A 12,662-nucleotide genomic window follows, 5' to 3' on the forward strand; every position below is an offset into this window, starting at 1 on the left:
TCAAGCTCATAGCTTTAGTGGTTGAGAAACGTGCCATAGTTACACTCAAACGGCCAATTCACGCCATTTGACCTCTGCGACCTTGAAAAGTAGATCAAATTAAAAACCCGTAAGATATATGATGTATCCTTGCTATGAGTACCTACCACAAAAGTTTTATTAAAAACAAGTCACTAATAAGCGAGATATCACACTTTTTAGATATCCACATTTGGCCCCCTGGTGGCCAAGTAGAGAACCAGATCGGACAGAAATTTAGTGTCACAGGTCATCTGACCTAGGGGGTCATGTGTACAAAGTTTTAAGTTTATAGGCCTAGCAGTTAAAAAACGTGCCACTGTTTTTGAACTAGGATACGACGGACAACGACGACGACGACGACGACGACGACGACGACGACGGACGACGGACACTGCAGTATTGCATAGACTCCCCTACGGTGAGCCAAAAAGTGAAAACAGATCATATCATATTCCTTGGGATAAATTAAAATAGGAGTGCGGGAACAAGGTTTTTTGGCAGGAGGAAGGCGAGAACATTTTGCGCCGTCGCATTCCGATTTGGCTGGTTAGTGGTGAAATCTGCTTTTAATTTTGCAAATTAACATATTCGTTTTTCTAGTTCTAACGTTGTCTGAATTAAAGATGCTTTCCCAATGCTTGACTGGTCTGGCAAGAGACATTGCCAGGAAAACGTGACGTCATTTTGGTCATTTTGGCCATTCTTCTTACCGCACGCCCTCTCTCTCCGTAAAAGTTCCTGACATGGTGTGAAGTGGGAGGGCGCACAATGGGAACCACACTGCCGCGATGTTTTTAGTTTCTATTTATAGAATTCTGCGGCAAAGATTTTATACACGGAAAAAGTGGATTAACTCGGCTAATCTCAATGGATTTTACCCAGGAATGTTTTCAAGGCGAGAGAAACATCTGATTTAAGTACTGCGCTTATTAGATTTCATGTTTAGGCCGAAGATTGGCCTAAAACGTGGACGAAAAGAGTGCATTATCGAGTGCTGGAGAGGTCACGTGATTGGACGAGAAACCTGAACAAAGTTTTCGTGCTTTTAGCTGTCAACATCAATGGCTATAATATACTCCTACAGAATAGTAGAACTAATAGAACTAATTTCCGAAGTTTCCAATAGTTTGAACACAAATCAAAACATCGCCCATCAGCTGGACTCAAGATCTGCATAAATTACGATTAATAATGAGGTCGTCGCTTCAATTTCGCAAAGAAAGTTGACTCCATTCGAAGGTTGTTTTGACCAAATTCTGTTGAACTCATCGTTGTGAGGGCATTTGAACACATTCTCGTTGATCTTTTCTATAAACGTGTAAAGTTTCGTACCAAAATACGTTTCCGTAAAGGCTTAAAAAGAAAATTTGTCACTTACAAAATCATCGCTCCGGTAGAAATAAAAAGGTCACCGCCATTTTCTTGATGATAGTACTCCAGGTAACCGGCGGGAAATTTAAAGCGGGGTCATCCGGGGTCAAACAACAGTTTTGCTCACTACCGCCAACTGGTGATATAAATCGACACTATTCTATTTTATATCAAAACTTCTGTATCATGAAGACCTTTTCAACTTTATTTCAAGCTTTTATCTACTGGAATAGAGCGTCAAAAAATGTTTTTTTCATTTACGCATTTTGCCCCCTGGGGAGCTGAATTTGAGTCGAATCGCCCAATTTTTTTTCCGTAAGCAACATTTTCTGCGGTGTTTATAAGCAAGACTAGATTTGAAGTGCCTCGGTTGTATGATTACAAAATGCCCAACTTTGTCTACAGATGGCTGGATGGAAGGATGGCAGGATGGGTGGAAGGACGGACACCAATCGAATAGCTATTTGACTAGCTCCGCTGACTTTGTCAGCTGAGCTAAAAACCAAAACCTTCTGACGAAAGTCGTATTTAACGAACTAAGATCGTGTAAGCATATTTGACCTGGATTTTCATAAATGAAAAATCATATCAATACGCCAAAATTGTACCAGTTGGCAGGCCTGCTACAGTGAATTTGACCTCAGTGACCTTGAATATTTGGTCAAAATCTTTCAACAACTATGTTAACCTTGATCTGATTGATAAATGATACACATTAAGGTTTCTGAAATATGACTTGCATAGGATTTTATGACTTTGACCTAGAACACCAGAAAAGTTGGTTACACTGACCTAAATTTATGTCAATGGAGAGATCATCATAGGTGTCGACATATCAGAATCTAGAGTCTAGGGCAAATAATGACAAAACGTACCACTTCGGTGGAACTTAAGAGTTTTAACATCTGTGACCTAGGAAGTTAGGTCAAGGTCAAATTCAGCTTAATTAATGGCATGCATTTGAAAATCACACGGTCGAGGTCTGTTCATATATAACCTTCACTTAGGATTTTATGACATTTTACCTACTTAAACCTGAAAGTAGGTCAACATTAACCTAAATCAACATGTCAACATTTAGCAAAGGCCTAATAAGGATCTATATATCAAATTTGAAAAGCTTATGTCAAATAATACTGAAATGTGCCACCTTTCAGTAAAATTTTAGACTTCGACCTCTGTGACCTTGAAAAGTAGCTCAAATCAAAAACCTGTGTGATATGTGATGTATCTTTATTACACACACTCACCATAAAAATTATGTTTCTCCAGCGATAACCATTAGCTTCGAGATGCTGTCTGGAGAACAGAAGGTAGGTCAAATCGCAAAAATCGCAAAATGCTTCTGGGCATATTGCCCAAAGCTACCACCATGCAAAGTTTCAACCATACAGCCCAGACAGTTACAAAAACGTGCTCCACACATGGATGACGATGACAGACGGACTGACAGGCAGGTGAGCTAAAAAGGGGTAATACATATCAAGAAATTCGCTACTCTTGGTGATATATATAAAGACCACGAAGGTTATTTTTTCAGATTCGCCCAGAAAGACTCATTTTATATGTTAATGTATTTGTCAAAGCATTTTTATTTATGAGTGTTTATCATTATATCAACCAATCATACATTCAAAACAAAAAAACCCAGAAGACCTATGTATGAAATTTGTTCTGTAGTTCCCAAACACAAGGCTTTGATTGTGAAGGAGTCCTCTTGAATATATAGACATACATATAGACTGCAATGATGGTTCATTTGCATAATATTTGTAAACACTTGAATTGTCTGTGTAGCTAACAACAAACTAGAATGCAATTAAAGCTTGGGAGGGGTTAACAGTCTACACAGAGCCCAGAATATGAGCCCAGAAGATGTTGGTAGTATAGAGAGAAAATCACCTACCCCTTTTGTTGGATCTCAAGCAGCCCTCTACTCCATCTTAAACGTTTCATGTCAGCCATTACGAACTCGCTATTTGTCGATTTCCTTATGTCGGACAGATATGAAAGACCAATGAAAATGTTGCAGCATCGAGAAAGATACGTGTAGGTATATGAGTGCCAAGGCAATGTGATGCTATAGCTACACGCTTGATATTGGCTGCTGCTGTAGTTCATGGCAACCTCTCGACACAGGATTAAAAAATCAATAGCCGATATCCAATTATTTAGATTTATTGTAAGCTGTGCCACACTTAAATGTATCATTTAGCACACAGAACAATTGTTGCTTTTCTGGAGTGGTATCCAATGGTGTTCTGATTATCATATTTTGAATATAGCAACTTTATCAAAAAATAGTGCCAAGGGCACTGTACCCGCTTGGCAGTAGGAATTCGGGGGTGGGGGAGGTTTTGAAATTCGGTAAAATCAAAAACTTGTATTATATATGATGTACCTTTAGTAGCTGCACCTACAGTGGAAATATGAGCATCTTAGCTCAAAGGATATATAGCTCAAAGGATAAGGGAGCTAGACCAAGATTTTCAGAATAAGCCACCTAGTGGGCAAACTAAGAATCACATCACAACTAAGAAACTGAAAATGCAAGAGCGCTGACAAGGGCGCCAATAAGGAATCGGCCATTTTCTGCCATAAGACCTAGTTTTCCCTTAAAACAAGGCCAAATCAAAAACCCATATTATATATGATGTATCGTAAATAGATTTACCTATGATAAAATCTAGAGCACCCTAGCTCAAAACATGAGTAACAAACAGCCATTTTTAATTGTTTTAAAAAAAGCCCCCTGGTGATCAAATTAGAAATCGAATTGCGCTCAAAATCAAACTTCGGCTAGATGTTGGGCCCATATATGCACATAGGGAAGATAAAAATGATCCTTCAAAAATAAAGACAGTAGAGCGCTGACAAGGCAAAAAGTATATGCACCGACGGACCTACGACAGACCACCACTAACCATCCCGAGCACAGATTAAGCCCTATTGGAGTATGACCAAGTGGGCTAAAAGTTGTCCTTGTTGATACAATGTTCACTTTGAATTGCATTTCCCTTCAACCACATCCCTACCTGGTAACATATTTTGAATTGATATTCTCTGAATTGATCCTGTGAGGTATTTCCTTGATACTCAGATTTATCATTAGGTCATATCAGTGCGAGAAACATTAGAATTTCACTACATAGTGCAATTCTGCTACTTACTGTGTTTGTTATTGTTGCACCTTGTTAAATTTGACAATGTTCTGGCTCTAATGACTTCTAACACGTTCGTTGGATCTGAAGATTTCTATAGTGGCAGGTATGTGGATTGAATTATTACAATATGTTGTGAAAGATGAAATTTCCATCAGTTTATCTTAATTATAAAATTGTCTGGTAATTTCTGACTCATTTTGATGTGTCAGGTCATAAATAAGGAAATTTTGAATGAAAAGAGGTTTTTGGTCAATTTCTATAGCGGAAGACCACCACTTTACTTCAACCCCTTTAGTGCTGAAGTTGTATGAGATGATAATGGGGAAGAAAATCACTGTAGATGAATCAATATGATAGATTTCAAGCAGTAATTTATGGTGTGGTAGTGATCGATAGGAATCCATACCGCATGTGTTGTAGGGTCTCATTTTATCTTATAAAGACAACAAATGTGTTGCACTAGCACTAAAGGGGTTAAATGGGTGTTGGTTAATTTCTAAAGTGAAATGTTGTTGCCTTTATAGAAGGAACAGTGCACTCTCACCAAGGGAAATATGGTGCATCTATATCATAAGCAAGAAAACCGTTTCTGGCGCACAATCCTTTGAGAGTCTGGGCTCTTGTACTGTACCACTGTGGGTGAATATATATTGGTTGAGTATAAATCTGGGTTCATAGAGTAAAAGAACTAATACAATTATAGTAAATGGATGTTTTTGGAGGCATTTCATCCATGGATGCTCCAATCTATTTTTAGATGCAATGGGATTTCCTGTTGGAATGACATCATCAAGGGAATTCCTTTGAGATTACATTGGGGTTTCTTGGAATCCTGGCCGTGACACTATATACCAACGGAGAGCCTATGGGTTGCACTATGTTTGTAGGGAAAGAAATGTGGAAGTCATCAATTATAAGGGGTGACAATAAGGGCTTTAAGTTCTGATCCCCAATTCTCCCATTGTGGAATGTCAAGGTCAAACTGTCTCAGAGCAGGCACATTTCCTGGGTCACCAGAATTGGTTCAGATAACAGATAACATCAACATTATACTGGAACACTGTACTATTCTTAGATTTTGATTTTTAGCAGGATCAGGTCTTTGGTTAGACTGTATATCATAAAATGGATCATCACTGCATGATATGAATGGAATGAATAATCTGTTTGGTGGTGATGGGGGAGGGGGAGGAGATAAAGAGGAGGTGGAGAAGATGTCAAAAGGGTACTCCACCAGTCAAGGGAAGGGAGAGGGAAGGGTGAACATAACTGCCGTCCTGAAAGGGTTAAAAAACGTGCCATAGTTACACTCAAACGGCCATTTTATGCTATTTGAACTATGTGACCTTGAAAATTAGGTCATATCAAAAACGAGGATGACATGTGATGTATCCTTGCTGAGAGAACCTACCATCAAAATTTATCGAAAACGAGTCACTCATAAGAGAGAGTATCCTTGCTGGGAGAACCTACCATAAAAATGTTATCGAAAACGAGTCACTCATAACAGAGATATCACACTTTTTAGCTTTCCACTTCTGGCCTCCTGGTGGCTAAGTCAAGAATAAGATCGGACCGAATTCAGTGTCAGAGGATACATGACATAGGGAGTCATGTGCACCAAATTTCAAGTCCATAGCTTTTGCGGTTAAGAAACGTGCCATAGTTACACTTAAATGGCCAATTTAAGCTATTTAATCTATGTGACCTTGAAAATTAGGTCATATCAAAAACCAGGATGACGTGTGATGTATCCTTGCTGGGAGAACCTAGCATCAAAATGTTATCAAACAAGAGGCCCAAGGGCCTGGCGCTCAGCTGAGTTAATATCATTAATATCTTCCCGGTGTTTAGTTCATTATGCATGAAAATGGCATGCTCCATGGTATTTGATATCCTTTTGCGTTCACTACGGTACCAATGTTTTTGGTTGACATAATTATGCCACTGTTCGTTCCTCAATCCTAACCATAATTCGGGTGAAATCATCGTATGAAAATATTTACCGAAACATGAAGTTTATGCCATGAATGAGGATACTCATTGTCATAGCCTCGTTTACAAGTACGAAGTATTTTCCCGCGAATATTCAAAACTGCTTGGCTCCTTGCCTGTTTGCCAGTTAAATAACATGTGACCATACACAAAATAGAAAACTTTGATGGAAATTGTAAATCATTTTTTTATCTATCAGGGGAAACAAGCTGATGATGATCAAATAAATCATTCATGAGAAATCGTTTTGTTGCTGAAGCTTGCATGACGAAGTTAATGCTAAACCTTTTCTTGTGCTCTACTGCGCCACCGTAGTTTTCTATTTAGACCAGCGACGACGTCATTTCTGGTGATTCCCTACGTTGTCCAATGAGCGCTTTTTAAAATGTGCCATTTGGTATTGTACAGTATGCAATGTATTTTTTCAGCGCTGCCAGTTGCCGAACAGAATGCCGTAGCTCCCTCAATTTCCAATCAATTTTTATGGGAGTGACATTATTGTATTGCTTAGAATGTCTACTTTTTACTCATGAAAGAATCGTAGAACTAAAACTTAATAGGCGAACAGAATCATGCCGATTCACTGCACATACTGTGGGAATTCTCCACTTCAAAATACATCGGCGATGTCATCGCGAACAGAGCATGCACTTCCGATATCGTTTTCACAGAAATGTGGCCAAATTTTCAGGAACTAATTTCTGAAAGTAGTCCCTAAAGACCTTATGACTACCACTGAAACGAACTGGTGATAATATCGCCTACCAGACTACTTTTTAAGCAGAAAATTGGGTACTTGATCGAGTGTCATTGAGCTCCAAGCGTAAACAACATGCCGCCATTTTGTCTCCGCTTCGGTATTTCGTACGCCGCTTATAATGCACCTTCTTAATTAAAACCAACATAATAAGCCTTACATCGTTGATTGAATAGGAACACCACACAAAACACAATAAAGTGGGGGTACAATCGATTACGAAGCTGAAGTGAACAGTGATTTATTCCTGGAGCTACTGCTTTTGTTGTGTAGCTGCCATGTTTTGAGAACTGGCAAATAGGAGACTTCATTGAATGATTGATGGCTGACGTCATCGGGCGGGAATTTGAATCGGCAGAAATAATTAAAAGGCAGGTAGCGCACTCTCCTGTTAAAATTTAGAACTTTTTCTCAATAAAATAGATTTTCAAGAATTTTATCTTAATATTAGAGCATATTTCGACTAATTCTGCTGCTCCTAGGCCGATATAGGCCAGTTTCTTTCATGCACTCTCGCTCGCGGGAAGTAGGTCGAATGGCGACAAATTTTGTTTTGAAAGTAGAGTTTGACCAGAAGTATCCAGAAATGCAAAATTGAAGTCTCTAGGTCTTACGGTTACAAAATGTGCACCATGGGTTTAACGGATGGACGGATGGATGGATGGATGGATGGATGGATGGATGGATGGACAGACGGACGCCACTGAACAACTTATTTGACAAGCTCGGCTGACTTAGTCAGCTGAGCTAAAAAGAGTCAGTCATAAGAGAGATATCACACTTTTTAGGTTTCCACTTCTGACCTCCTGGTGGGCAAGTCAAGAATAAGAACGGACCGAAATTCAGAGTCAGAGGTAACATGACATAGGGAGTCATGTGCACCAAATTTCAAGTTCATAGCTCTTGCGGTTAAGAAATGTGCTATAGTTACACTCAGACAGCCAATTTGCACCATTGTGACCTCTGTGACCTAGAAAATTACATTGAATCAAAAACCCGTAGGATATGTGATGAATCCTTGCAAGGAGAACCTACCATAAAAAGTTCATTGAAAACAAATTATTGGGTAATGACAAGAGGGACAACTTTACACACATCACTGTTATGCTGAGTTGTGGTTGAGATGGTGTTGGGGGGGGCAGGGGGGGGGGCAGGGGGGGGGGTCGGGTTGGCCATGTCCTACATGGGATCCTAAATACATCATTGCCTAATAATCAATTTAACTTCCACCATCTTTTCATCATACTATTCAATCAACACCGCCCATATTTCAACACTCCTCACTCCCCTCCAACATGTCTAAGGGAGGGGTAGCATTCTTGATCTGTAATAGTTATAGTACATGTGGTGCAGGCTACTAATTTGTTGTTTTGAACATGCCTGCACCAGAGTCTTTCAAAAAAAGAGTCAGGCAACTAGGGACCGTATGGCTTCAACATCAAAGCCACGGCCCGTTTCGGACGACGCACGTTTGGACAGATCTCTCGAGAGGCATGTGGTACACCCAAGCCAATTCCGCACAACTGGACTTTGAACAATTCTTCGATCAGCTGAACATGGCTGTTACAAACATGCCGTTTTAAAGAAAACGCCAGCTTCAAAGTCACTGATCTCTATAAAAACAATTTAGATAAAATGTCAAAGATAACATTTATAAGAAAAACAATATGTGAAGTGATGGCACTAGTTTGAGAATAATTTTCGAAATGCGGTTTTCGACTCCACATCATCACATCTTTTTGTGGTTAGCAGTTTAGTATGTTGTCGGTGCTTGATGGACCATCTAAGGGTATCACATGGTTCCATTTGTTGTCATCTAATGGGATATTCATATCTTATTATTTATTTATTTATCAATTTAATAAAACCTCCTAAAAGGAGAAGAATATACAAATCAAATACATCAATGACAAAGTTAATACACAAAACAGATAATACATAATGCACATAATACAATGGTAATATTTATATAAAGTGCAGGTGATATTAAAAAGCTTTGGTGAGTAATTTGGCGAGGGTCCTCTCAGTAGAGTCTGGTTTCTAATAAGATTCACTAAAAATTAATTTTGACGGACTACAACTAGTTTTATAGCAGGTTTAATTTCGCGTTCACGGTAAAAACGAAAATACATGATCAAATACAAAACGTCTCGTTTTTTGTGATTAGATGTTCACATGTTTATAAATCCCATTATATGTATATCAACATTTAAATGTAACTCTTATTTAATGGGATATTTGATAGTTTTGCGATTTTGTTTATTTAGATTAGACAAGAGCAATGCAAGGCATGGCATATACCCCCGTTAGCACATTGAGTTGGTGTATTAGGAAAGTGAAGACAACCCCGGGCAGCTGGTGTCATAGCTGACTGGGTTTAGTTGACATCGTGAAAGAGTCATTGGTCAGTAATGCCCGCTGTACACGTTATCTTTTACTACCCACATAAAAAGTTACATGGTTATTACTCAAAGCGTTCTCGTTAAAATGAGCGGAAACGAAAAGTTTACAGACGGCTAATGGATGCACAGGCGGCCGGACGCACGGACAGGAGGAACGGACATCGGTAAAACATAATTCCTCCGCAATGCATAACGAATAGGCGGGGGCATAAAAATGAATTTGATCAAAAAAATTGTTCTCCTCGCAATTGACAGAAACCGATTTCAAGCACGCCGCCCTGGTGGCCATATTGACGATCAGAACAAGCCAGTTTTCAAAAGGAACCTTCCTCTAGTCACCCCCAAAGTACATACCGAAAATGTATTTGATCGGAAGAACGGTTCTCCTCGAAATTGACGGAAACTGATTTCAAGCACGCCGCCCTGGTGGCCATATTGACAATCGGGACAAGCCTGTTTTCGAGAGGAACCTTCCTCTAGTCACCCCCAACGTACATACCAAAAATGAATTTGATCGGACAAACAGTTCTCCTCGAAATTGACGGAAACCAATTTCAAGCACGCCGCCCTGGAGGCCATAATGAGATTTAGAACGAGCCCGTTTTCGAAAGGAACCTTCCTTTAGTTAAGGTCAACCCACAAAAAAAGTTTCGTGGTTATCGCTAAAAGCGTTCTACTTAAAATGAGCGGAAACGAAAAGTTTACAGACGCCTGACGCCCGACACCTGACGGACATCGGTAAAACATAATGCCTACACAATGCTTTACGCATTGGCGGGGGCATAAAAATGGTTCATTTCCCCATCGATGAGCTTCTTTTGGCACACATATAAGTGCAAAGTGGTGTGAGGTATACCACTCCAATATTGTTGAACACACAATTTGGCTGAAACCTTACAAACATTTAAGATTACCTCATAAGAAACAATTTGCAGTATATGTCGCCATTGATTGATTACAATCAATTTTGGATTTTTATAACAAATTGCAAAAAGATGAGCGTGCATGCAGCTTAATTGTGGTTTGATTATTGTTATGTTTGGCAAATAGCAGCTAATCAACACATCTGCCTAATTTTTTAGATCGTTCTCATCAATATAATTTACATTGTATGTATTAGTAACCCGATAAATCATATGTGTGCCTCATATGCAGAGTAAATATTTTTCGTTGAATTTTGGTTGTACCATCATTGTTTTGCACCTCAGCTCACTTTTTAGCTGAATTGAAAAGGGCTTCATCATGGCTCCAGTTAACCCATTTGGGGGCACCTACGGCGTACGCCGTAGCCTTTGAAAAAGCTGAAAATGGGCACCTACGGCTAATTCTGTATGTTATTTGAATCACCCGCTACAATGGGGAATCCCCATAACTTCATCAGTTATCACCGTGCAGCTGTGAAGAATGACCAATAACGCATGTTTTCTCGCCTTTGTGTGTTTGATTTCGTCTTTTCGATGTATTTTGGGTGAGTTTTGTGGGGTTTCTGAGGGAGGGACCACACCAGCTATGGAAGATGCTACGAAAACATGATTATAAAATCCAGTATAGAGAATAGGGGTTAGCTTATGACTTTATTTGATAGTAAATCAGCTCTGGTGATAGGAGTTATAGGTCTCTGCTGTACCAGTTTGAAATTCTCCTTGTATACAATTTGTGAATATCTATTTTTGTCATTCCATCAGTGGTCGGACCGTCTCGTGGATACACAATGAACCCAAGGTCTTGGAAGAAGTCCAGTAAGTGTGTAGCAACAGGAGATACGGATGTGGTTAGGGTCAAAACTGTGACCAGCAGATAGTCAAGTGACGAAACAAAATGGCCTTCTCCCGACAAGGATCTGGTTTTACCCATCGTTTTCACCGATATTTTACTGATTTGTTGGTCAATTTATTGTTGCATTAATGTACTGGAAGTACTTAAAGTTGTAGAAATTGATGTGCCTTGGTGTTTTGTTCGAAACCTAACCGAAAATCTGAAAACATACGATTTATTTAGCGGTATTCAAGATGTAATGTACAGAATATGATGGGTGTTCGTCAAGCTGCTGTGGTGTAGTGGCTTGGACTCTCGACCAGCGGTCAAGAGGTCCAGGGTTCGATCCCCACTGTCGGCGTGAGACTGTAGGCTGGTCTCTCTGTCTTACTTGCCTCTCTGCACACAGGTGTATAAATGGGTTCCGGTCAGAAATGCACAGATTGTAGCACTGGTTGAGCAGCTCATCTGAGGTCTACTGAAAGGTTTCAGGACAGACGGGGGTTAAAGTGTAAAGTCGGATGATAGCCTATATCGTAGTTGATATCAGACTATAAACCCTAAACTTTAACTTTTTAACTTTAGGCCTCCTTGATTTTAAAATAAGGGCCCAAATTTTATACCACTTCTAAGGATAACTGAGCAAATCGATCTGTGCATATGGCGGTATTTAATGTCGCCTTTGGGTCAAAAGAAATGCCGCCATTACTTGCAGATCAGCATGACACCCTTATGCAATAGAATGAATTGCAAGTGTTGACTTGATGTCTTCTTGCATATGTAGGTTATAACCTCACTTGCAGAGTAGTCTGAGCCTCCTGGCGGCTTGATTTCCTTCTGTAGTGTATGACCGTGGTGCCCCTCAAGGTCACTGGTCATAGCCACTGTCCCTAAAGCCTGTTACTGCATGTACAGACGCTGGGCTGCACACAAGTGGCCAATGCCACCACACCTGGCCCAGTAGACTATAATGCAGCAATAGTATTGCTCAAAGAAGCCCCTCTCCTCCCCCCTGCCCTAGTAGACCCTATGGCATTCTGAATGACAAGACATCGACATCGGTGACGTAAAGTTGGGCCTCAGGAGATAGGAGTGATCATTCCGGAGCCAGTAAACTATATAGATCCTTTCCACCAGGATCGTGGCTTGGATATCTCATGCAGGGGGATGCGCAGTAGCTCACTGCACTGGGTGGAA

At 40.0% G+C, this 12,662-nt stretch overlaps 2 protein-coding genes across 2 annotated transcripts in view; both read right to left on the minus strand.

The window, feature by feature from the left end:
- The window catches only part of LOC135482654 (calcium/calmodulin-dependent protein kinase kinase 1-like), a 300,476-nt gene that overhangs the window by 195,538 nt on the left and 92,276 nt on the right, over positions 1–12,662 (minus strand). Inside the window, exon 4 of the mRNA XM_064762904.1 lies at positions 3,299–3,382. Coding sequence (XP_064618974.1) covers positions 3,299–3,382 — 84 coding nt within the window. The remainder of the gene's footprint in view (positions 1–3,298; positions 3,383–12,662) is intronic.
- The window catches only part of LOC135482655 (developmentally-regulated GTP-binding protein 1), a 520,179-nt gene that overhangs the window by 157,405 nt on the left and 350,112 nt on the right, over positions 1–12,662 (minus strand). The gene's annotated exons all lie outside the window — the stretch shown is intronic.

This window comes from Lineus longissimus, chromosome 2 (assembly GCF_910592395.1).
Source record: "Lineus longissimus chromosome 2, tnLinLong1.2, whole genome shotgun sequence".
NCBI lineage: Eukaryota > Metazoa > Nemertea > Pilidiophora > Heteronemertea > Lineidae > Lineus > Lineus longissimus.